Source organism: Sodiomyces alkalinus, assembly GCF_003711515.1.
Source record: "Sodiomyces alkalinus F11 unplaced genomic scaffold SODALscaffold_1, whole genome shotgun sequence".
Classification (NCBI taxonomy): domain Eukaryota; kingdom Fungi; phylum Ascomycota; class Sordariomycetes; order Glomerellales; family Plectosphaerellaceae; genus Sodiomyces; species Sodiomyces alkalinus.
Genome location: NW_021167079.1, coordinates 7012112 through 7036116, shown reverse-complemented (window position 1 = coordinate 7036116; position 24005 = coordinate 7012112). Strand labels below are relative to the sequence as shown.

At 54.1% G+C, this 24005-nt stretch overlaps 9 protein-coding genes across 9 annotated transcripts; 6 read left to right on the top strand and 3 right to left on the bottom strand.

Moving 5' to 3' along the window:
- The first annotated feature begins 1096 nt into the window (after positions 1-1096).
- SODALDRAFT_327871 (hypothetical protein) lies at positions 1097-3104 on the top strand. Its single transcript, XM_028610543.1, has 5 exons — positions 1097-1598; positions 1757-1779; positions 1867-2231; positions 2298-2338; positions 2435-3104. Exons 1-5 carry the CDS (start codon positions 1330-1332, stop codon positions 2763-2765), a joined length of 1029 nt encoding a protein of 342 aa, XP_028471475.1. The 5' UTR covers positions 1097-1329; the 3' UTR covers positions 2766-3104.
- Positions 3105-4500: 1396 nt separating this feature from the next.
- On the top strand, positions 4501-4892 carry SODALDRAFT_320079 (hypothetical protein; the record flags this gene model as incomplete). Its single annotated transcript, XM_028609499.1, has 2 exons — positions 4501-4701; positions 4767-4892. 2 exons carry the CDS (start codon positions 4501-4503, stop codon positions 4890-4892), a joined length of 327 nt encoding a protein of 108 aa, XP_028471474.1.
- A 2712-nt stretch (positions 4893-7604) lies between these two features.
- SODALDRAFT_44380 (cutinase) lies at positions 7605-9038 on the top strand. Its single transcript, XM_028615378.1, has 3 exons — positions 7605-8048; positions 8152-8363; positions 8473-9038. The coding sequence occupies exons 1-3, from the start codon at positions 7827-7829 to the stop codon at positions 8747-8749; spliced, it is 711 nt and encodes a 236-aa protein (XP_028471473.1). The 5' UTR covers positions 7605-7826; the 3' UTR covers positions 8750-9038.
- An 873-nt stretch (positions 9039-9911) lies between these two features.
- Positions 9912-11351, top strand: SODALDRAFT_266634 (NADH kinase POS5; the record flags this gene model as incomplete). The annotated part of the gene is made up of 1 exon (XM_028607499.1): positions 9912-11351. One exon carries the CDS (start codon positions 9912-9914, stop codon positions 11349-11351), a length of 1440 nt encoding a protein of 479 aa, XP_028471472.1.
- A 353-nt stretch (positions 11352-11704) lies between these two features.
- SODALDRAFT_348332 (putative isomerase YbhE) lies at positions 11705-13084 on the bottom strand (the record flags this gene model as incomplete). Its single annotated transcript, XM_028613360.1, has 2 exons — positions 12596-13084; positions 11705-12497 (listed from the first exon to the last, which is right to left on the bottom strand). Exons 1-2 carry the CDS (start codon positions 12973-12975, stop codon positions 11705-11707), a joined length of 1173 nt encoding a protein of 390 aa, XP_028471471.1. The 5' UTR covers positions 12976-13084.
- A 767-nt stretch (positions 13085-13851) lies between these two features.
- SODALDRAFT_355886 (hypothetical protein) lies at positions 13852-15214 on the bottom strand (the record flags this gene model as incomplete). Its single annotated transcript, XM_028613866.1, has 3 exons — positions 13852-14678; positions 14758-15070; positions 15110-15214. The coding sequence occupies 3 exons, from the start codon at positions 15212-15214 to the stop codon at positions 13852-13854; spliced, it is 1245 nt and encodes a 414-aa protein (XP_028471470.1).
- A 1463-nt stretch (positions 15215-16677) lies between these two features.
- Positions 16678-18694, top strand: SODALDRAFT_305843 (adenine nucleotide alpha hydrolases-like protein). The gene is made up of 6 exons (XM_028609024.1): positions 16678-17172; positions 17237-17277; positions 17373-17777; positions 17909-17922; positions 18032-18076; positions 18132-18694. The coding sequence occupies exons 1-6, from the start codon at positions 16910-16912 to the stop codon at positions 18267-18269; spliced, it is 906 nt and encodes a 301-aa protein (XP_028471469.1). The 5' UTR covers positions 16678-16909; the 3' UTR covers positions 18270-18694.
- A 753-nt stretch (positions 18695-19447) lies between these two features.
- On the top strand, positions 19448-22066 carry SODALDRAFT_305841 (isoamyl alcohol oxidase). The gene is made up of 3 exons (XM_028609023.1): positions 19448-20127; positions 20182-21480; positions 21536-22066. Exons 1-3 carry the CDS (start codon positions 19802-19804, stop codon positions 21708-21710), a joined length of 1800 nt encoding a protein of 599 aa, XP_028471468.1. The 5' UTR covers positions 19448-19801; the 3' UTR covers positions 21711-22066.
- SODALDRAFT_355883 (NPP1-domain-containing protein) lies at positions 21832-23278 on the bottom strand (the record flags this gene model as incomplete). Its single annotated transcript, XM_028613865.1, has 2 exons — positions 21832-22591; positions 22761-23278. The coding sequence occupies 2 exons, from the start codon at positions 23276-23278 to the stop codon at positions 21832-21834; spliced, it is 1278 nt and encodes a 425-aa protein (XP_028471467.1).
- Between the last annotated feature and the right edge of the window lie 727 nt (positions 23279-24005).

The window sequence follows — 24005 nt, the reverse complement described above, 5'->3', positions numbered from 1 at the left end:
GAATTCCCTCATATTATTAACTCTTTACGAAACCTGCGCCTTAACTATAACTACCACTACTAATACTACTATCTAAGATAAGTAAATTTCTAGGTCTACGGCCACTGCCCCCTAGGCGCCTGCTACGATCTTACGATATACCGGGACTTTGGGCATAGACGCTAATTTCCTAGCCGAGCAACGCCCTTAGTAGCGCGGCCTAAATAGGATAGGCGCTTACGGAGGACCGAAGGGGGGGATACGGGATACCGCCACTTATCGGTGGCTCCCTTTAAGATTTCGGATCCTTACAAAGATCGTCTCTTCGTACAGCACGCACAAAGTACGGGTGACAGCTAACAATACCAATACCTATCCGATCTGACGTGGCGAGTCTGGCCATCTTCTTCCCCCTGCTGGCTTCCTCAACGGTCCAATTCACCTCAAGAACGAACGGGTGCAAAAGAAAGACCCCGAGTCTACCTAGGCTGGCTTGCAAGGACTTGGCTGTACGAAGTACACGAAGTACATCCCCACCTCCGTGAGTCCTCCCGCACCTACTTGGCGGCGGAAGACATCCCGACAACAAATCAGCACTCAGCTGACCTCTGAGCCAAGAGGAACGTACATACATTAGGTATGCACGGAGATGGAGATCTGTCACTCTGCTCCCACGTGTATTGGTGGTTCAGCCATGCGATACATGCTCTTAATTCGGGCCATTCCGAGTGTCTGGATGGCATTGCACGGTTGTCAGTCGAGTCGAGACGACTCGGGAAGGGTATCGGTCTATCCCTTTCCTTTGGAGTGTTTATGGGGGGGGGTTTGAGGCGTTCGCTACCAGGATATCTATGATCTATCCGTACTCAACTTGTCATCGTACACTATTTTTCTTCGCCAGGCTTATGCACGCCTCGCGGCCTCACGCGGTACAGCGCACACGGCCCCGACCAGAATCCTGGTCCTGATTCCTGCGCGAAGCGATTGGGGGCACGAGCCCTATGCCTTGCATTTCATGCCATCTATGTACACTCCAGTATTCATATAATACCTGCAACTAATTAATAGGCATCGTCCGGCATGGCTAGACGAGTGAGTATTAATACTTAGACCTCGTCATCGCCCTATCCCCCGGTGCCTCCTTGGGGACTAATGGTCCTTGATCCCCTCCCTCCTTGGGCGTCCTCCACCCCAAGCTCAGACCGTTCAGAAAGCTAAAGGGGGTTCGGTAACTTCGGTCTTGCAACGAACGCTTTTCGCGCCTTTTCTTTCCGCCCCCCATGTGTCTCTCCTGTCGACCTCCCTGAGTTTCCTTCCCGGCCTGCAGCATCGACTATTGCCTCCCGAAAGATGGGACAGAAGTACGGCTTCTTGATCCCAGACACCTACGTCCCGGAGGTCCCTAACGAGGTCGACATGAACACGTCCAGCATCTTTTGGGGGCTCTCTCTGGGCATCGCCCTCTTCACGGCGGCAAAGGCGGGGAAACAGAGCCTACGGTCATGGAAGCGGTCACGGCGTCTCACGGCGTATGTCTTTATGGTCTGGGCCGTGTGGTGGAGTAGTATGGTCCTGGGCGTGTTGGCGTGGGGGTTTCAGAGACAGTACATCCCTCCAAGGTATGCGATGCCCTGGGTAGTAGTCCTATTGCTGCGCCAATTCCTTTCTACGGACGTGTAATGTCTTTTCTTATTTTCTTTTCCTTTTCTTCTTCTTCTTTTCTTTTTCTTCTTATTTTGTTTTCTACATGGGGATTCCCGTCTGACTCTACGTACAGCTTCGGTTTCTACTTTTGTGTTGGTATGATGGTCAACGTCCCCATCTCCTTCCGCGGCCCCTCCCTCCCTCTTCTCCTCTTTGGACTCTCCGTCTAACACAAACGACCAGCCCTCTTTTGGGCATTCCAGATCCAGTTCCTTCTACAGATCATCATCAACCGTCTGGGATTGTTATTAGCCGTGCGCGGGCGAGCCACGAAACTGAAATGGATCGTCTTCCTTATCATCCTGGCCATCAACATCAGCGTCTTCATCATCTGGATGCCTGCCCGCTTGCAGATCAACGAAACGTGGTACCGCCTTAACGAGATTTGGGATCGATGCGAAAAAGTCATATTCGCCTTTGTCGACGGTTTCTTGAACTTTTACTTTATCTACCTTGTCCGTTCACACCTCATCAGGAACGGCCTGACCAAGTACTATCGTCTGTACTACACGAACTTGGTCCTCATCTTCGCGTCCCTGTCTCTGGATGTAAGAATAAGTTTGGGATAATCAACTGATCTTGCCAACTGATCTTTGCTGACGCACTCCGTCTAGTTCGTCCTCGTCGGCCTCATGTCACTCCGAAGCAGCTTGGTGTATGTCTACGTTTCCTGCAAACCCCTTCACTACCGTTGTCACTTTGAAGAGCGAGTAGACCGTCTCTCTCTCTCTCTCTTTCTGACAAGACACAGATACCTTTCTTTTCATCCGGTCTGCTACCTCCTGAAGCTCCAAATCGAGATGGTGATGGCCGAACTCATCAGAAAACTCGTGCAATCATCGAACGCGAATGCCATCGACAACATATCGTACAAGGTCTCCACGACGGAACCCCAGTCCGGGTCGAGTAGGCCAGCTGTGAGAAACAACACACTGAACAACATCCCCCGGACACATCAGGGGACCTGCATCGGCGGCAACACGACGCACATCTCTGTTGGGGATCGAGAGGACGACGCCGACGGCTTAGAGCTACACGAAAGGGGAGGTGACTTGGAACAAGGCATCCGACAGACCGATTGAGACGAGAGTTGCTACTTCGCCCGCGGATAATGCCGAGAGAGAGCCGGGGAGCGGAAGTAGCTCTAACCGGAAGCTGCACTCTCATGATATTGATGAGCCATTATCTTTGTTCCGTTTCTGCATTTTTTGATTCTTTTCTTATACTTTGGGGTCTCGGTCGGGCCCCCGGGCGTGTGGGAGTTGACTTGATTCGTGCGAAACATCGCAGCCAGGGCAAGCGCGGCGTTCCTTTTGGTTTCATGGTGTTTGGCTTTATGGGAATGGCGAAAGATGACCTGGAAGCGAAGGGATCATATCAGTTTCCTCTCTTGATCAATGTACGAACTGCCTATATACCAATTTTTCTTTTTCTTTTTTTGCTCGCTTCCTATATTCGGGGGAGACCTCGAAGAGAACTTCCCCGGTATCATCAGTGCTTCAGTCTTCGACAAATGGCAAAGACCCATGCCAGGAAACTCTTCCCAAGGGACCGAATAGTCGTTACCTAAGACACCCGTGGCCAACCGTTTAGAGACGGATTTCACTGTCGCGGAAGACTGTCGGGTGAGTCGTAGGTACTTCAGGTTGACATGACAGCTTACCTAAGGTATCTTAGGTATCTAGGTAGGTAAGGTACCTTACCTTAGGTACCTACCCGGGTTTGGGGGGGTATAGGACAGAGCCCGATAACTGGTCAATCTGTCAACAGTCTTAGAACATCATGTCGACAGAAATTTCTCTGTCCTGGCTCTGGTCAGAGCAAAAGTCTCTGTCCGAGCTCTGACCTAGAAACCCCCCCTCCCGGGTAGGTAGGTAGGATGGAATATGGGGAACTGTGCACGCGTCGCGTAAGGTACTTCCGTACTTTGATACTTCGTAAATTGGATGCTTTCCTTTCCTGTTGATTGGTCGGTCGCAACCATCACCGTCATGGGCCACATATCGTATCAAGATACTACCTTAAAAGGTACCTTAGATACTGGAATGGCTGGTGCCCTCTCCTCCAATCAACCGCGAAAATTGAAGCTATTTACCCCGTACAACCACAACCATCATCCCGCCGATACGATGGGCGACGAGCGGCCTTGCGGCTTCGGGCTGCCGCAGCAGCTTTTTGCTTCAAAAGAACAAGGCCACGATGCCCTTATCGCGCACGCCTACGCGAACGGCTACTGCCTAACCAAACACCAACAATACCCCCGAGGCGGCGAGCCGACACGCATCACCTATCGTTGCGCGAAGGGGAGGTCGTACACCCCGCGAGATTCCCAGACCCACGAGACCAAACGCCGGAGGACCGTATCCCAGATGACCGGCTGTCCTTTCAAGGTCAACCTCCGACTTCGCGACCACGGCTGGGTTGCCGAATACATCATACAACACGGCGGACAGCCGATAACGACCCATAACCACGGCTGGATCCCACCTACCGAGTTCCCCCTGTATCGATCCCAGGGGATAGCGGCATACAAGGACGACATCGTCGCCATGCGCAACAGCGGCATGCGGCCCCGCGAGATCATGATAAGGCTCCGGAATCCGGAATCCCCGGAACGACAGCCCTTGGTGGTGACGGTGCACGATATTATGAACCTACTTGCCCGCCATTGTCGCAACGAGCTGGGCGGCAAGATTCCGAAAGAGTGGAAAGAGAAGAAGCCCCGTGGCATCATCCCGCTCAGGCCACAGCCTGTACAGGTGCAGATGGAGGGGGTTCGTGGGGTAGACGGCGGAGCTGCTGGGAGCAGAGTCGACCATGTCGAACAGGCCGACGACGATGTGGATCATGCCGACCACGCCGACCACGCCGACCATGTGGATCACGCAGACCAGGCCGACCGAGCAGAACGCGCCGACCGAGCGGATCGCGCAGAACGCGCAGAACGTGCCGACCACGCCGAACGCGCCGACCACGCCGACCACGCCGACCATGCTAAGCATGCCAAACATGCCAAACGTGCTAAATATGCTAAATATGCCAAACGTGCTAAAACTGCTAAACATGCTAAACACGCGGACCAGGCGGACCGTGCCGATTACGCCGAATATGCCGACTTTGCCGAACACGTCGAGAACGCCGATCATGTTGATTATGCTGGCCATGTCGAGAATGAGCGGGAGGAGAGTCTGGAGACGATGCAGTCATGACGGACACAAGCCACGAACCACGCGCCCAAGTGTGCGCGGTGAGGATGCTTTTCAATATGGGAAGACGACAATGTTGCCAGCCGAGCCGACCCGATACCCCTAATTCGCATGGCAAGCGACGCCTCCTCTTCTTAATCCATGTTGAGGAAGGCGGACGAAAGGAGAAGAGCGGAACCTCTGAAGTGGACATCGTGCTGTAGAACAACAGGCACCAGTCGGAACAATCGACGGTAAGGCCACGAGAAGGGGTTGAAGGGGGTGTCGATGGCATTGAGCCCGAAGCCACCAGGAAGCATATGGCCCGTTCCACCAGAGGAGCTGGGCCGTAATGATAACTCATCTCGACGAGTATATAGAAACGTCATCTCCGATGCCCCTATGTACGGACGAAGGCATTGCGTGAAACAGTGATATACCATCGGGTATCTGAGATTATTAGCGAATTCATCAAGAAATATCCGTCAGCACAAAAATGAAGAAATTATCACACGCATTCAGGGATCAATGGAAACAAGGCAAACGGTTGTGGTTTCTAGGCTTCGCAGAGTGGGACGCTCAAGTCGACCGCCGTTCTGAAGCAACTGGGCTGCTTCCTTTGGCGGAGGAGGCAGGAATACGTATTTGATTTGTGAAATGGAGACTAAAGTCTCGTGATATGACCGTGTTCAAGAGAAGTGCTGTGCTGCATTCAGGGGCCTGGACTTATGTCCTTGACTATGGAGGATCGTTCGTATGACCCCCGACCCGTGGTGGCAGTTTAGGAGATTGCGTTCTTAACACCTCATCTCTTTTATCTCTTCATGTTTTCAATAGACACGCCTGTGGTGCCAGCAAATCGATTTGATCCTCCTTGTACGAGACGTATATCTTCCATCCAAGTCAGGACGCAGGAGGTGCCTGAGATCAAGGACAAATGGCCTTGGACTTTTCGCCTCCACTTCAAGCTCGACTTATCCGAGGTAAACAGACGATACGGGATGCATGCTAGAGGGTCACACTGCAGCAAGTCAATATTTGACCCCGAAACAGACTGCGGTAGGCTGCATTGCCTCGGCTCTGAAGCACTCCTAGACCCACCAGCCTCTGTTTCAATGGTTTCTAGATGCCGTGAGCCTTGTGTATGTTCTTCTACTCTATCGTTAGCATTGCCTGAAAAGGGGAATTAGCTACCCCGAGACTCGAGTTGACCGTACATTTCAGGTTGTTCTCATGTCACAGACCCGCACCCACTCACTCACACCTTGAGAGCCATTCATTCTCCTGAGACCGTCCACGTCCATCAGAACCCAAACTGCTGTGTCTCGGGCAGCAATCAGAGTGACCAAAAAAAAAAAAAGCTCAATCAACGAGGGGCACTACATCTCAGGTTCGCCGCTTCAACGCATTGTTGTAAAGCGAGTATCCATCATGCCGCCCCCGCAATGCTCGCGTGAGACGCCACACAGGTCTTTCAACTCCTTCCTCAGCAGCTCATAGTAATCAAGAAGCCGAGGCAACTCTGGACTTGGCCATTCGTAGGATGAGACACGGAGTTTACTCCTCACGCGTTGGACCACCTCAGCCGCGTAATGTCTCACATGATACGTTGTAATCTGACTACACTGCGATGCAGTATTCAGGCCAGAAACCTGACTCCTAGATCATCATCGTGTACGAAGTGCGGTGTACGGGGTACGTAGTGTACCGTACATACCTTACCTTTAGTCGCCAATGGTTGGCGGAGAAACATCACTGCGAGTTCTCCAAGAGAGCTCAGGAGTCAGGACTCAGGAGCAACCAACTGCGCTAGTAAAATGTACCGAGGCCCAAGTGAACTACCCCGCATTACCCCGTAGGTCTGGCTGTTGGACGGGTAGGCGTTTGATCGTGCTCGTCCTTGTGAAAGTTGCAGTATCAAAGTTGACAAGTCCGTCTGAAAGTTTGGACCGTTTGGGTGTGGGAGGGTGGCAGGACGTCTTCGGGGTCAAGACCCGAACCGGGGAAACTGCAACAGAACTAATGCACGAAGGTGGGAGATTAAAATGAAGCTCTTGATTTCTTGACCGTGACCGGGGAACTTACAAAGGGCGAATCTTGCGAGAAGAAAAAAGAAGGAAAAGAAAAAGAAACTAGACCGTATTCGGGGAATTTTGCGATGTCCCCAAGAAGCCAAGACCCCGCACGCGCGCAAGTGCCGGACGAAGTATGGGGGATTTGCGGGGTACAATCGCGGGGTGGGCGGGTGAGATGCGGGGTGCAGGGGCGCATCGAGACGAAGAAACAAAGCTAGTCGAGAGATCTGCCTCGGCTCAGGGGTTGGACACACACTTACTTTCAGGTCTAAGGTGAGATGTTGGCTTAATTGGGACAATGTTGCGAAACGAACCCCAACTAGGGTGACCTGCTGCCACCCTCTGCTTGGTCTATTTGCAGAGTCGGTGCTGAGCCTCACAACACACCGACCATTAACCATCAACCATCAACCCTCAACCATCAACCCCCAAGCTCCTTCACTCACCTTCGAAACATCGCAAAGGACCCAAGACTTTGCCCAGTCTGCATAGCGCAGCTGGAAGATTGAACTTTGCGGGGAAAGATGCTCCGCTCGCCCAATTCGCAAGGCCTACGAACCTCGGCACAACAGGGATGCCCGTCGAAACTCCAGACTGTACGACTCCACGACGATTTTGGCTGAATGTTCGACGAGAAGTAGAGAATCGACGCTCTGTTGATCGCGATGTGTTCCAGCTCTCGAAAAACTATATGAAGTCGAGTGATCGTCGTCGTTGAAAACAATTCCAGTCCAGGATCTCCAGCTCCAGCTCAAGCCTCAAGCCTCAAGCCTCAACACCGCTCGAATCCACCAGTCCAGTCTGCCGGCAGCTTTTTCGACTTCTCTTCTCAAGCCCAACTTTTCAAAACATCCAAATCAGTCTTCGGTTCCCATAAGCCAAAATGAAGTTCAACAGCGCCCTCCTCTTCCTCGCTAGCACCCTGGTTGCTGGTCTTCCCGTTGCCCCCGAGGTCGACACCGATGTCGTGGCCCGGTCTGACGAGGCCCATCTCATCGAGGCCCGCCAGAGCAACACTCGCAATGATCTCGAGGAGGGCAGCTCCTCGAACTGCCCCGAGGTGATCCTGATCTTCGCCCGCGGCTCCACCGAGTCTGGTAACATGGTAAGGCGAAACGGAAACCCCCTGTGCTATAGCCTATAGCTCTGGTGTTTACCAGGTTCCATGCAAATCACGGCATCGACGCTAATGTGAATCTTGACAACAGGGCAACACTGCCGGACCCGCCCTTGCCCGGGCCATGGAGCGTAATTACGACAACATCTGGATCCAGGGTGTTGGTGGCCCCTACACCGCCGACCTGGCCCCGAACTTCCTCCGCGCGGGCACCAACCAGCAGTCCATCGACGAGGCCAAGAGGCTCTTCACCATGGCCTACACCAAGTGCCCCAACACTCCCGTCGTCACCGCCGGCTACAGGTACGTTTCTTCTTCTTCTTCTTCTTCTTCTTCTTCTTCTTTTTCTTTTGCCCATGAGCTCCTTCCTGGTTCTTGTATCGCCCGGCATATACTGACCAACGACAAACAGCCAAGGTACCGCCGTCGTCGGCAACGCCCTCACCGAGCTTAACCGCACCCCTATCCAGGACCAGGTCGTCGGTGCCGCCCTCTTCGGCTACACCAAGAACCTCCAGAACCTGGGCCGCATCCGCGACTACCCGAGGTCCAACACCGAGGTCTACTGCCAGCTCACCGACGCCGTCTGCTCCGGCACCCTCTTCATTCTGCCCGCCCACTTCCTCTACCTCGACGATGCCGCCATTAGCGCGCCTCGCTTCTTTGCGCGCCAGATCCGCCGCGCTTAAGCGGGCTGCTGCTAGCCTGCTGCGGCGGCGGCCCGCGCTGGGGGCGTTCATAGGGGGCCGGCATTCCCCACGGTTGGAAAATCCGGGGTATCCCGCTGGTTCTTTTCCTTCCCCAGTTGGGTCTTTTCATTTCATGGCTGTACGCTGCTGCTCCGCGGTGTGTTTAGCCTTGGGGCTTTTCTGAACATTTCTTTTTTCCAACTGAAAGTGGTGTTTTCAGTTGCGGCTTGAGGTGGGGGGTGGATTTTGAGAATTCATGTCCCACAATGACTCGTCGGACTTTTCCAGGACTGTTGGATTCTGCGAGCCTTTTTTTGTATCAAGTTGTCTTCACTGTGCACATATCAAATCTACCGGTACATATATGATATTATGGAACAATCGCTGCGTCCTCCCCTGAACATCGTGAATGATTAGCAGTGTGATCTTTGGCGCATGTGGCATTCGAACCGAGCCTCTCGGGCTTTTGTGACCAAGTTGAGAGCGTGAAGTCAACCCAGATATGAAATTGTAACAGAGATGTGTTGATGTGGCCTCATCGCAGAGAGTTCGAACTTGGAAGTTCAGTCCTCAGTGGTTGGAGGCTTGGACTCTCACTCTGGAGCTTGAGAAATGGGAGTGTCCGAGTGACTCGAGTGAGTGCAGCCAGTAAGGGACCTGCAAAAGATGAGAGCAAGGGTTTTTCAAGAGGTGTTCATCCGGGGTTTCGACTCCTGATTTTTTTGAACTTGTCACGCGAAAACAGAGAGAGTCTGCAATGTCCTCAGTGCTCAAGAAAAGATGAGCGTCCGGGCGGGACAAAGGGGAAGTTCATTCTGTAATACCCTAGTTATGTAATCGGTGGCTGGTGCAGTGGCGGTGTTTTGGGCACCGCCACAAGAATCTTTAACTATCAGAGCTAGGGCACCTTAGGTAAGGTCTATGAAGTACGTACCCCATACTTTTCTGGGGAAAGGTCTTTTTCTGGCTCTCTCCCCCAACTCTGCAGCTACAGCTCCCCAGCTCTGCAACTCTGCATCTCTCCATTCTCTCCCACCCTCGCTGCAGCTTTCTCCCCCCCTTGACACGAGCTTCCAGGAGCGCGTGCTGAAGGATCTCTACCATGATGAATCCCGCCTAAACCTCCGAATACGAAAAAGAATCAAGGGAATTCGCTTTCACGATGCTGCTGCCATGCAAACCACCATCGCGAGCTGGCCTCGTCCGCCTGGCATGGGCGCCAGCTCGTCTAGTCCAACCCAGGTCGACGTACCCGCTTCGACGGCTCTATTCCACAGCTACAGGTTCTCCTAGAGCCGCAGAGATACGAGACGTGGTCCATCTCCCTCGGCGGATCACCCCGAAATATCGCGAGCCACCCATGACCACCTCCGGCCTGCTCTCTCTTCAGTGGCCGACGCCCCCTCGAAACATTCTCCTCATGCCCAAGCTCGGGTCCCCCCAAGCTATCAGGTCGACCATCGATTTCGCCAAGCATCTACAGAGCACCTATCCCGACCTGAACCTCATCTTCGAGCCTCGAGTTGCCCAGATGGTCCACGAAGGCGTAAACTTCCCCATCTACACCTGCGACCCCTCCCTCTTCCCCGACAAGATCGACATGATCACGACCCTCGGCGGCGACGGCACCATTCTCCGTGCTGCCAGCCACTTCAGCATGTATTCGTCCGTCCCTCCTATACTGGCCTTCAACTTCGGCACCATCGGGTTCCTGGCCGAGTGGAAGTTCGAGGAATATAAGCGAGCCTGGAGGGAGGCCTACATGTCGGGAAGCGGGGTGCCGGTACGCGACCTCCTCACTCCGCACACGCGGGTCGCTTCCGGCGAGAAATCCGACGAACCGGACCACGACACGGCATCCGGCTGGCACAGTTCGCCGGGCAAGAGCATGGGTCCCAGCCGGGCCGCCAAGATCCTGCTCCGCCACCGGTTGAAAGTCGGCGTGTACGATCCCAACGGGGAGAACATCAACAGCCAACTTTCCCCGACGACCAGGTCCCAGGCGCATCTCCCGGCCTCCAGTCCGGAGGAGGACACCAACACCACGCCGGGCAGCCGCAAAACCGTGCCCCCCGCCATCCACGCCCTGAACGAGATCCTCATCCACCGCGGTCCGAACCCCCACCTCGCCATCATCGACATCTACCTGAACAACCGCTTCCTCACCGAGGCGGTGGCCGACGGCATCCTCCTCAGCAGCCCCACGGGGTCGACGGCGTACAGCCTCAGCGCGGGGGGTTCCATCGTCCACCCGCTCGTCAAGTCGCTCCTCATCACGCCCATCTGCCCGCGCAGCCTCAGCTTCCGCCCGCTCGTGCTCCCGCTCAGCACCAAGGTCACGCTCCGCGTCAGCAACAAGAACCGCGACGGCGAGCTCGAGGTGAGCATCGACGGGAAGCGCAGCACCAGCGTGCCGGTCGGGACCGAGATTCGCGTCGAGGGCGAGAACGTGGGCGAGACGAGCGACGGCAGCTGGAGGGGCGGTGTGCCCTGCGTCATCTGCGGGCCCGGCAAGGGGGATACCACCGACTTTGACGACGATGGCTGGGTGGGAGGTCTTAATGGTCTTTTGATGTTTAACTATCCCATTGGGAGGGGGTAATACAGAATGATACCCGTGGCATTTAATCGATAGGCGTTTGGCATCTCTCATTCATTTCTTCATTTTCTCTCTCTCTCCCCCCCCCCTTCCCTTTTTTTTTTTGTTTTTTTTTGGTTTTCTTTCTTTTTTCTTTTCTATCACAGCACTCATGCTAGACCCATGGGGAACGCTGGGGGGCACCTAGGCTGCAATGCAATATTTCATTGCACCTATCTGCAGCGGCATTATCAGATGGCAAATCGCTGCTGTTGCTGGGTCATCTACTCATCCGTTCACTCTGTACGGAAAGAGGCAGAAGCCGTACATACATGGCGTATCCTTTGCACCCGTCGTCGTCGGGTCTCGTTTTACTTTTACTCAACCCAAATCACAGCGCTCAGCCCATCCTCCTGGTCGAGGGTACCCGCCCGGCCAACGCGAACCGAAGCCACCAGATCCCCCAGCCGCCCCGTCGTCACATTCCTCTCAATGATAGCCACATTGGCGCTCGTCTGGCCACCAACGGCGACGAGGTCACCAGCGGCGTTGATCTGGAGGGTGCGCGGGAAGAAGGAATGCGCCGACGTGATGTCGACAAACGACAGCTCCACGTCCCCGTCTTCCGACGTGCCAATCTCGAAGGTGGCGAGCGAGTCCTCCTGGTCGCCGAAGGAGCGGTCGCGCCGGTTCGACACGTACAGGAAGCCGTCGCGCTGCACGATGGCGGCGGCCTTGGCGCCCTCGGGCGGCTGCACGTTGTCGGGCAAGGTGGAGATGGTCTGGGTGAGGGTCAGCGAGGGGCAGGCGGCCGAGTAGTTGATGGACCAGACGCCGACGGAGTTGCTGATCTCGTTGAGGACGAAGACGGTGGTGCTGCATTCCTCGTGGAAGAGGAGGTGGCGGGGCCCGTCGCCCTCGCTGGTCGCCGCGGCGGGGCATTCGGTCAGGAGGCCCGTGGAGGGGTCGATGGCGTAGATGCGGATCAGGTCGGCGCCCAGGTCGCCGGAGAAGAGGAAGTTGCCTGTCGGGTCCTCGACGACCGAGTGCGGGTGCGGCGCTTCTTGGCGGGGGTTGGGCTTGGGTTGGGACAGCCGGTAGGGGAATTCCTGCAGGGGTCTGGAGGAGGACGTCAGGGGGAGCTGGAATGTCGAGATCTTGGAAGAGCCGCTACATTGGACGGGAAAAAAAATGTCAGTCAGCGGAACACAGCTCCTCTCGCATGAAGACGAAGAAAGAAAGAGACAGAAAGGGGGGGCTGAACGAACTAGTGAGCCAAGGCTAGGAATGCCCGTCCATCATCGCCGCCATAGAGGGTGCTATGCACTTCTGCGCCTCCCGTCACGGCTTGGCCATCCGAGTTCTGCGACAAGCTGCCATCGGCGTGAACAGTGAAGGTGGTCAGGCCGTTGGGGGGCCGCCAGTTGGCCTCGTCCGCGACGTAAAGGGTGTTGCTCTCGCTGTCGAAGTCCAGCCATGCGGGCCAGAAGTTACCCGACCGAGTCTCCGAGCTGATGGACAGCTGGTTGCTATCGGACAAGGTGAGGCTGTAGAGGTTCGCGGTGAAGTGGGAGGCAATCAGCTGGCTCGTACCGAGGACGGTCGAGGCATGGAGCACCCCCGCGGCGAGGGAGTATTTGCTGGGCATGGTTGTCGACTTTCGTTGGGCTGTATTGTACTGTACGATAGGATGCAAAAATAATTAGCGAAAAGCTTCTACGCCTTGGACTTCCCATCAGACCCTCCAGAATATGGCCATGTTCCCTCCCCCCCGTATTATATCATGTTCTTGGCTACTCCAGTCTCCGTTTCAACTGCCGGATGTAAGACAGGGGTCAAGGTCAATATGGCACTCGGCACTAGTATCCCCCCCTGCCGTGAGTCCGGGACTGATCCAGTGGTTCTCTCATCCTAAATAGGCAATTGTCGGAGGACGAAGCCGTGGGATAGCATGCACTTTGTTCACTTTCGTTCACTCTGTTGGTCGGGGCAAGGCACGATTTCGGGTAATTGTCGATCAAACGAGCTGAGGGGGGCTTAATTCATCCGGAAGTCCCTGTTTCTAATATATGGCAACAACATAATGCCAGCATTTTGCTGCCATTTATGTGTGGGGTATAAGCTGGGACTTGTGAGCGCTTTACGATGTGCCGGGTTTGCTGCTGGACCATGTTATTTGACCCGACTGGATCGGTTGAATTCGCTGCATCGAACTGGGCTGCGGAATGGCGGACATCGCGGCACCTTGATTTTTTGTTTGACATGATGGCATCGAGTCGGAGGCATCTGCCATCATGATCACGACATCGCCGACATGACGTCGGGATCCATGATTGTTTGAAGGAGCGGGCACTCGTTTACACGTACTGTCGGCCCGAGGCGACTTTATTACTATAGTCTATGAATAGTATCTGCTCGGGTCGATCCTCTCGTCTAATACGGAGGACGGATAAGGGGTCTCGCTATCCTGAATGAGACCCGAGAGAAACCTGTAAGTTAATCCCAATGTCAGTCCGTCAGATGGTCAGAGTACCAGGCATTGCCCAAAGCTCATCCTATTGAACGACTCCTCAGGTTCCTCAGGTTCCTCAGGTTCCTCAGATTCCTCAGATTCCTCAGCTCCCTCAGCTCCCTCAGCTCCCTCCGCGTCCTCAGCCTCCGCAGCCTCCTCAGTCTCGGTCAACTTGGTCAAGTTGGTCCTTCTTTCCAAGATTTGCTGTACGGTATCCTCAAGAAGACGCCCTATAACACGGTTGTTGTCACTGTGTTGCTTCAACATTTCGTCAATGAGTTTCTGTTGTTGGCTGCCCAACTCTTCCCGTTGCTGACTTATTTCCTGCAGTCTCACAATCGTGCTAAGCTTGAGCAAGGTGCTCCTGAACTCCATATCGTTGATCTTTTCCTCCGTCTCCCTTTTCAGCTCTTCGAGTTGTGCCGCGCGAGGATAATCTCGAAGCGCCTCGGCCAGCTTCTGGGCTGAGTGAAGTAACTGAACGGTTCCCCGCCCCGTCTTTTTCTCCCTGTGCACGGCGGTATTCCTCAGCCTTTTTGCCCGGTTATACACCTTTTGCAGTGAAGACGCTTCGATGCTCAAAGCGTCGGAAGAGATCTCCGAGAGCCTGGGGCCTGTCTTCTGGAAGATGCGACCCCAGTGTGTCAGTTCGGCCGCCGAGGCACATTCCCAGCCCCTCTCTGCAATGGCGTCGGGAAGCCAACGGGTTCCGAAATCGAAGCAGCATTCTTCGAGGATTCGTTGAGTTGCGTTGAGGACGACGTGTTGCGCGTTATAGGGGAGATAACATGGTTGTAGGGACGGCACCGGGATGAATTCGCTTGTTGACTTGATGGGAGCTTCGTCGATTCATGCTCATCTGTCAGCCTTTATATTGCTCGTGTCGAGTAGATTGCTAAAGAGAAAAGAATAACGTACCAGGACTAGCATCATGAGAGGAGTTGGCGGGTGCCTCGGTGTCTCCTGGCCTCTGAGCCTTTGTCTCTCCGCGTACATCCTCTTTCTCTTTCTCCTCCGTCTCGCTGACGTCCTCGCCCCCAGAAAGCTCGTCCAAGCGCGCCTTTGCAGCATCGGCAGCATCTGCTTCGGACTCTTCCGGCTGCGTATCATAATGAGGCGGCGAGGCAGGGAAAAGCGCCGGGAACTCGGCCTTAGCCCGTGTATCCGACTCGAAGATTCTGGCCTCGAGTAGTCTCTTCAAGTTGAGGACAAGCTTGCGTTCCCCGAACGACTGCAAGAGTGGTTGCAGCAAGTCTGCGTTTTTGCGCACAAGATTTTTAATTTTCTTGGGGTTTCTCATCTCAGCAGCTTGACCGCTGAATATCCCCCTGCATAGGCAGTAGATCTCCTGGTCACCAGGAGAGGATTCTGCCATTGTGATTTGAGCTGGTGAATGTCCTGACTGAACCTCGTGATGTGGTTAACTGGAGGAATTTGCGGAGTTTTTCGGATGCAAAATTCGATGGGCTCAAAAAGGATCACACCCGACGGCTATAGCATGAGGGGTAGGTGTATACGTGGGCCCCTTCTTCATGCTGGGAGCACGGCAATCAATCTCTTTTCGTCGGCCTCTTCATCGTCAGGGTAACAGGTCTTTCGAATATGACTCAGTTATACAGGCATACTATGTGGTTCATGCACCAGTGGTAGAAGATTTCAGGATCCCAGGATAGATGCAGATATAGGCGTGTGAATTAACTATTTGATAATTCCCTAGAGTCAGAGACTACTCATTTTATGGCTTTTATTATCTTTCACATTTCTGCTAACTTCAGGTATATATTTATTGCATGTAATATATGAACAAGACTATGGCTGTAACATAATCCTAGCTTCTCGTGAATAAGGTAGTTGTCATAACGCAAATACCTGTCACTGGATTCTCTAATACCTATGTAAGACCTTTGGCCTATGACAGTTTGTGATCAACTTTGCTCCAGCAAACATTATACTTCAGAAGTCAAAGCCAAGGTATTCTGAAGTAAGAAAAAAATTTGAAAGGGGCATAAAGAAGGCACAGGTTGTTCTTCAGTCTATAAGATGTGGTGAGTTAGCCATTAGCTTCACTTTCACTGCCAGTACACTGTGTTCTTTGTCTGGCATTTTAAAGTGGACTTCTTTATAGAGAGCTCCAAGTTGGTCGGCATAAAAGGAGACATCTACGTCTTAATAAAGGAATGAGTATTCTGCCTCGTTGATCTCCATGTCCATCTTGTCGATGAAAGATCTGTGAGATCATAAGGTGAGATGGTCGGATAGGAGAAGAATTAGCGAATATAAGTAAGATAAGAGTCTAAGACAATTACACCTTGAACCTACTGAGTACTCCAGTGCACATACAGAGACATGGACAGCTCTATGATTGTAACCTTGCCATATGGCCTCTTTTGGCTGAAGCAAACTTGGTCTCCGATTCAAACATTCAAGAGGGAAAGTCTTGTAAGGGTTGCTGGTGGTTGGACTTGGGTACCTTGGCTTCAAGCCAGTCGCCAAGGCCCAAGTGTAAAACAGGTATCATAACAAACAGAAGTTTATGGTTCTGTTCGACCATCGATCAGCCAACTTTGACCGGGGGAAACAGTTTGCCCCTCACTGAACGAGTGGGTAGTCTGATGGCCCAAGAGCAAGTTGGCAGTTCAACAGCTGCTAGAAATTAGAATGATCGAGGTTTATTAGGGGGACCCGAAGAGAGGGAAAAGCACGTGCACATGATTAATGATAAGAGTGTCACGTGAGAGGCCAATCCGGATTAGACAGGCGGTGAGCGGCAAAAAGCCCGTTTCTGACACCTCGGTCGGGGTCCCCCGCGTCTGGCGGCGTGGGTCAAGAGGGTTGTCGCTCGATTGGGAATGTCCCGCACCCCCACGGGGCCGGGGTTATTCTTCCAGCTGGCCTCTCTCTGTTGCTGTTGACCTGTCAAATCAGCTTGTCGAACACTTGAACTTCTGCAACGGTTCTCGATCCTTCCAACCCCGTGTCGTCCCTAATACTTTGTACTTTCGACAACGTATAACCTCCGCCCTCCCCCCTCCCCCCTGCCACCACGGCGATCAAGAAAGGCACACGACCCATGACGATACAACAAGACCACGACGAACACGCTGCTGATGCTGCCGCCGCCTACGAGGGGAAGCCGTCGCGCAACGGCTACCCCGCCGAGTCCAAAGGATGCGCTGATGCTGCCCCCCGCTCGTTGCGCGAAGTGTGTTTGGAGTTGAGGGAGAAGATCGATGCTTTCCTAGCAGAGGAGCCGACAACGCCTCTGCTCCGAGACCTTCAGTCACGACTGCGCGTCTCCATGGCCGTAACAGAGGAGGCATTGGAGCGGTATCAGTGTGTTTTTCCTCCCCCGTCCTCGACAAATACAAAATCACTAAACAACCTTTGATTTTACAAGACCGGAAGAGATTTCTTTATCCTATAACGGAGGGAAAGACTGTACGTGCCTTGACAGGATCCGTCCCTCCTTTCCCCCCTCAATCGCTCTTGTGTCTTTCAAACCGGACCGGAAAGCTTACGCCGGATATCTACAGGTCTCGTCCTCCTCCTCATCATTCTCGCCTGCCTCCCCCACCGCTTCCCCTCGCCAAGCAACCCGACCGGCACCGCGACGAACCCCCCGAACACATCCTCCGACCCCGCCGCGCCGTTCCCGGAAAAGGTCCAGGCCGTCTACATCGTCTCCCAACACCCCTTCTCCGAAGTCGACGACTTTGTCGCCTCGTCCGCGCAAGAATACCACCTAGACATCAACCGATACAGCCTCCCGATGAAGCAAGGACTGCAGGCGTATCTAGCGGACCGACCCAGCATACGGGCCATCTTTGTGGGGACGCGGAGGACAGACCCGCATGGCGAGGATTTAAAGCATTTTGACCCGACGGACGCCGGGTGGCCTCCTTTTATGCGGATTCATCCGGTTATTGACTGGCATTATGGTACGTCTGAGAGAAGAGCAGATCTATCCTACTGGTGTCTTTCTTCGTCTCTCCCGGGACTCCGTCTCGGCCTAGAGCCGGACTTTTGCTGTTTCGGACAGACCACTGGCTAACTCTGCACCCTTGAACAGTGGAGATTTGGGCTGTAAGTCTGATATTTATTCTGTGACCGGGCCGCCCCTGGCCGCTCGACTGTCACCATCATGGGAGAGGGAAAGGATGGGGAACGAGTTGAGACTGATGACTACTTCTAGTTCATTCGGCATCTGGGCACTCCGTATTGTCCTCTGTACGACCAGGTGAGTTTGATATCGCAGCCCACGCAGAAAAGAAAATGGACTAACAGTCCGAAAGGGCTACACGAGTCTAGGCGGAAGACGCGATACGCACCCGAATCCCCATTTAAAGAAAGAAGGGGCGAACGGAAAGGAGTTTCGGCCTGCGTACGAGTTGACGGATGATGAGGAAGAACGGCTGGGTCGGGATAGATGAAGCTGATCGCATAGAGAGAGCAGGGTCTGATTGTTTCTCCTTCACTCGCCGCAAACAAAGCAAACGGATTTGGTTGAGCATATTATATATATATCGACATATCTTTGGCATGTCGTCGACTTTTGACTTTGTCGCGACGATTATAGACGATGCCCCCAGGGAAATAGCATTCTTAGAGGAGGGAATGCGGATTTGGTTGTGTGCCCCCCGCATGTTTGCTGAACATTGTCGGCTGTCGCTACTTGGACAGAAAGACCTTTCGAGAAGAGTACCGGTCTTCCGCCACCCCCTATTCGGTCTTCTTAAACCCTTTCTGGATAGATAATCCACTACATCTCCACCACCCGAAATTCTAGGTTTCTTAATGTACACAAATATATCCAAAGAAACAGTACGAGTTACCTCTAGCCTCTAAAAGTCAGCCGAACTACCATAAAACCAACTACCAGCTATAGAGCAGTTAGTAGCGTGGATCTCACGGTCACGGCTAAGAAGAGGTTAACCCCTATACTGTTTCTTTGGATTATGTTTGTGTATATCGAAAAACCTAGGAAACCTACCTAATTTCGGGTGGTGGAGATGTAGTGGATTATCTAATCCAGAAAGGGTTTAAGAAGACCGAATAGGGGGTGGCGGAAGACCGGTACTCTTTCGAGAAGGTCTTCCCCTGATTTGGGAACCGAGATAACGGGAATCGTCAGTGGCCCGTCCCGATATAAAAGTCACGTGGTTCCTGAGTTATTAGACAGGGGTAATTCCAGCAACCGAAGAGATCGGAAATTGCGAAATTTCGAACATTCGAGGGCAATACAAACGGACATGATCATAGCGAGGGTGATCAGGTGAAGATAATGGGAGAGATGTCCCAGGCGTCAAAATGCATACATACCAGTCGTCACTGATACAACTGAAGGAGTCTGAATTCCCCCGAAGCTCGACACTGGCTGGCCCGCCGCCCCCTATAATCTTGTCTGTCTAGCCCCGTTTCGCCCGTTTTTCTAGTGCCAAACAAATGCAGCCCTATTCCTAGAACGGAGACTTCCACGCATGATGGATTACAACGGTGTAATCAAAAAAGCAGTACCGGACCCTCAGCTACCGCGCCGGCAGGGCGACACGAGAAACGTCGGTCTCGACTCTGGTGCAGGAAAGAAAGCTCCGACACCCCCTTGTTTTCCCACCAATATTTTCGTATAATGCATTCGCCAGTGTTACAATGCTTGGACGGATCATTCAGCCGGAATGAGAGCCTCGGGTACGTGACCATATTATCATTCGCTTTGGTACGCTATATTTGCTCTCATATCATGGACTTTTCCCGTCATCCGGCCCTCGCTACTCCGTACAAAACCCCCCCTTTGCTGCCCACGTTGCGAGGTCCATGATCCATATCCATCTGGACTCTTGGAACCGGATCCTTCGACGACTCGTTTGCCTGTTCCCTGTGCAACTTCCCACCCCCGGATTTCAGCATCCTGCACCGTTTCAGCACCCAGCACGATTTGGAGCTTGATCGATAAACTGTAATAATCATGGTGCCGCCCCTGTCAACAGCCCTCAAGCTCGCGCTGAGCGCCGTCCTTTTGGCGGCCACGCCCATCGCGGCTCAGGATTCGCCGGTCACTCGAGTCTGGGAGGGGAAGGAATATGCCTGCAAGTGCTATCCCGGCGACGAATGCTGGCCGCAGCAAAATGCTTGGGGCAGCCTCAACGACACCGTCGACGGGAACCTGCACGTCCACATCCCCCCCGAAGCCGCCTGCCACAACACCTTCGAGGGGCCTCTGGGCACGGTCGAGACGTACGACGCACAGGAGTGTCAGCATGTGATGCAGAATTATGCGGATGAAGAATGGTCGTAAGTTCAAGTGTTGCTCCTAGGAAGAACTTGCTGATCACATCTCTCATGAAGCACCGGGCAGCAAGCTCTTCTTCTGTGGAAGTATTTCACCAACCACACCTGCACGCCGACGAACAACCCGAACGAGCCCTGCACGCTTGGCTACTACGGCGTCTACGTGATCGAGGCCCAGACCACAGACCACATCAAGGCCAGCATCGACTTTGCGCGCGAGAACAACCTCCGCCTCGTGATCCGCAACACGGGCCACGACTTCATCGGCCGCAGCACCGGCTGGGGCGCCCTCATCATCAACACCTTCGGCTTCAAGGACGTCCAGTTCATCGACGCGTGGACCGGCGCCGGCGACTACGACGGCGGCGCCGTCAGGGTAGGCGCCGGCATCCAAGGGCGTGACCTCCTGCGCCAGGCCTTCGCCCACAACGTCGCCGTCGTCACGGGCGAGTGTCCCACCGTCGGCATCGCGGGAGGGCTCGTGGGCGGCGGCGGCCACGGCCCGCTCACCACGCTGCACGGCATGGTGGCCGACAACGCGCTCGAGTTCGACGCCATCACGGCCGAGGGGGAGTTCGTCACCGCCAACGCCGACGAGAACGCCGACCTCTTCTACGCCCTCAAGGGCGGCGGCCCGTCTACCTACGCCGTGGTCACCTCCGCCACCTTCCGGACCTACCCGGAGGAGATGGCGTCCGGCGGCGAGCTGTACATCAACGCCACCGTCCCGGGAACGACGGAGGACCAGGTGTGGGAGGGCGTGCGTATCTTCCACAGCTACGCCAACCACCTCGTCGACCACGGACTGTACGTCTACTACGAGGTGGCGCCCTTCACGCTGCGCATCCGGCCCTACGTGGCCATCGGCAAGACGCGCGAAGAGCTGGACGCCATTGTCGCGCCCATCCTGGCCGACTTGACCGCCGCCGGCGTGCCCTTTACGGCCACGAGCAAGCAGTTCGCCTCCTTCTTCGAGCTGTACATGGATCTGTTCGAGGACGAGGGCGCCGGGGCTTTCGCGCTGACGGGCGGCTGGGCCTTCACGCACGACGACGTGGCGGCGCGCAACGACGACATTGTCGATGCCTTCAAGCTTGTCGTCAGCCCCCGCGAGGACTTGGCGTACACGGGCGTCGTGATCGGCCACTTGTTCAACCCGGGGTACGGATGGCCTTCTGCTGCCGACAGCGCGACGCACCCCAAGTGGCGCAACAGCACCGATTTCGTCATCAGCATCGTCCCTGTGCCGGTTGACGCCAGTCTGGAGAAGAAGGCTGAGCTTCAGGATCTCCTGACCAATACTGTCGATGCTGCGTTGAGGGAGGCTGGCCCGGAGGGGTTCACGTATATCAACGAGTGAGTACACTTGAACATCCACTTGAAGCAGCAAGCCGTCTAACTTGTTCTACAGGGCCGATCCCTACCAGCCAAACTGGCAGGAGGCCTTCTGGGGCGACGTGTATGAGAGGTTGGTCTGCATTCGTCGGAAGTGGGATCCCAACGGTGTCTTCTACTCCATCGCCACACCTGGCACCGAGGATTGGGAGGTGATCGAGTACGGCACCCGTCTGTGCAAGGCCGTGTAACTGTAAATTTGTAGTCTCAAAGCTGCTATTGTGAGACCAGGGTTGCTCTCTGCGAAGATTGGCTTTTTTTTCGCTTCACCTTCTCTTTCTAGGTTTCTTCCTTTGATATCGAATACCATCGTTACGCATCCGGAGTGTCATTCCCCATCTTCCGATGCGTTATCCCCTCCGGCAGCTCATCCTTCTTCTTCTTCTCCTCCTCCTTCGGCTTCTTCTTCTTTATCTTTAACTTCCTTATCTTCTTCTTCGGTTTCTTCTTCTCCTCCTCCTCCGGCTCTACCACCACTACCTCCTCTACTACCTCCACCTCCTCTACCTCCTCCTCCTCCCCCTTCTTCTTCTTCTCTACCACCTCCTCCTCCACCTCCTCCTCCTCCTCCACCACATCATAAGGATCCCCAACGTCCTCGATAGGCGGTCCCTCCCGGTCGAGATAGGGGTCGAATTCGGGCAGAGGATTCCTCTGGTTGATAGCCGCGTGCAGCGAATCGCCAAACTGGCCATTGACGATTCTGGGCTGGGCCCTTATAAATGTCTGTAAGAGGTCCCGCAGCCCCGGGCTGGGCCACCTGTTCCAGCTGACGAGCGGGCTGCGGTACCAGTGGCCGAAGTGGTTCTCGACCTGCTCGATGTCCGGGCGGCGGGCCTGGCGCATGCAGTGCGCCTCGCCAAACCCCTTGTGGTAGACGACGAGGGGGTGCGTGCCGTTCAGGACGTAGAAGTCAAAGTTCTGCGCCTCGACGTAGTCTTTCCCGCACGATGGCGCGACGCGCACGATCCTGCCCTTCTTGATGAAGACGACGACGTTCTCCCAGTCGTGGTTGTGACCGTGTAGGAAGGTTATTGGGTGTCTCTGGTCCTTTTCGAAGTAATATGCGTACCTAGGGACAAGGAGCAAGAGGGGGGTTGTGTTAGTATAGGAGCCAGAGACAGGGGAAAGTGGCGACCACATATAGGTAGAAACGGAATATATATATATATATAACCCGACAGAAGAGTGACAGAAGAAAAAGAAGAAGAAAAGGGAAAAGGGGAAAAAGGGAAACCCACATAATGGCGCACACACCATTATTGCATCGTCGGCGTGCGTACGCGTTGCTGTTCAACAGCTGCTGGCGCCAGCGACAGTTGCCACTGATTTGGCCGCTAGGCTTCGTCGCCCCCCGATTCCGTCTACCCACAATGTTGACGGCAGCCGTATTATAGCAGCTGTCCAGGTCAAAGTCGAGGTATGGCTGGTACTTCAGGTCCATCGGGTCTGCGCTTTCGGGGAGAGGCCTGAGGATCTCGCCGAGGGCCACCAGGGCCCCGAGGAGCCCTACGATGGCGTAGGAAAGGGCGCGCATGGGCGCGGTGGCACTGAAACGGCCAGAATCGTTCTTGTGGTTGATGTCGTCGTTCTCGTTGCTGTCGTCGGTCTCAGTCGCAGACGGGACAACAGTTCGACAGTTCGACCGGTGGGAGATTGTTCGGGAAGACAGAGTTGCAGAGGACGAGAGATCAAAATGAATGACAGGTGGAAGACAACATAATACGAGGTCGGCCACGTTGTTATAACTTATATACATGTAATTTTCAATGTACTTTCTTACCCTTGTTGGTTTTGCCTCGACCTCGTTCGTCGCTTCAGTGGAGTTACCGGGAATGCCATAGCGGGAAACAGGCTCTCGTTACCTCGTATTCCCAAGATAGACACTCTATACGGCGTATTCTGGAGTTGATGCTTTGAGCCACCAAGCCACGCTGGGGGTTGCCAACCACTAAAAGCAAGCCACCAAATGTATCTGGGTGTCTTTAGATCTGTGAAGTTACGTAGTCTAAAAGAGACCCTTGAAATATCCATGGCCCCAGAAGGGACTGCTGGGATGGTCGTGGACCTTGTGGTGAGTTTAGACATTCCCTGCTCTTATCATCATATTATAATTTATCCCCTACTCCGTACCGTGTAAGAAAGCCCAGTAACACAAGCAATCACAATCTTAATGTACAACTTACACCTTGCCTTTCTGAGAGTGGTGACTTGGTAACAGGTAGACTGTACACGTACAGCTACTTCACAGAATATGTACAGTACATGAACGGGATCAAAAGCCACAGGCAAGTGGCAACAACTACCTTAGTAAGAAAGTCCCAATTTAAGGCTGACTCACGAAGTATCATGTATACATACATGCATGGCTAGGGGTATTTACATAGTGACAAGCAAGGGAAGAGAGGAGAGGAAACGGAAGATAGAAGAGCAACACGTACAGGTCAGTGGCGTTAAGGTACTCCTCCCTGCTTGTTCTCAGGGGA

Bases quoted from the DNA above. Each gene is read 5' to 3' on its own strand.
- SODALDRAFT_305841 (XM_028609023.1), top strand. From the start codon at position 19,802: ATGGTGCCGCCCCTGTCAACAGCCCTCAAGCTCGCGCTGAGCGCCGTC. The intron at 20,128-20,181 runs GTAAGTTCAAGT...TCTCTCATGAAG, and splicing joins TATGCGGATGAAGAATGGTC to CACCGGGCAGCAAGCTCTTC. The intron at 21,481-21,535 runs GTGAGTACACTT...CTTGTTCTACAG, and splicing joins GGGTTCACGTATATCAACGA to GGCCGATCCCTACCAGCCAA.
- SODALDRAFT_327871 (XM_028610543.1), top strand. From the start codon at position 1,330: ATGGGACAGAAGTACGGCTTCTTGATCCCAGACACCTACGTCCCGGAG. The intron at 1,599-1,756 runs GTATGCGATGCC...CTCTACGTACAG, and splicing joins AGACAGTACATCCCTCCAAG to CTTCGGTTTCTACTTTTGTG. The intron at 1,780-1,866 runs GTATGATGGTCA...ACAAACGACCAG, and splicing joins CGGTTTCTACTTTTGTGTTG to CCCTCTTTTGGGCATTCCAG.
- SODALDRAFT_44380 (XM_028615378.1), top strand. From the start codon at position 7,827: ATGAAGTTCAACAGCGCCCTCCTCTTCCTCGCTAGCACCCTGGTTGCT. The intron at 8,049-8,151 runs GTAAGGCGAAAC...TCTTGACAACAG, and splicing joins CCACCGAGTCTGGTAACATG to GGCAACACTGCCGGACCCGC. The intron at 8,364-8,472 runs GTACGTTTCTTC...AACGACAAACAG, and splicing joins GTCGTCACCGCCGGCTACAG to CCAAGGTACCGCCGTCGTCG.
- SODALDRAFT_305843 (XM_028609024.1), top strand. From the start codon at position 16,910: ATGACGATACAACAAGACCACGACGAACACGCTGCTGATGCTGCCGCC. The intron at 17,278-17,372 runs GTACGTGCCTTG...GGATATCTACAG, and splicing joins CTATAACGGAGGGAAAGACT to GTCTCGTCCTCCTCCTCATC. The intron at 18,077-18,131 runs GTGAGTTTGATA...ACAGTCCGAAAG, and splicing joins ATTGTCCTCTGTACGACCAG to GGCTACACGAGTCTAGGCGG.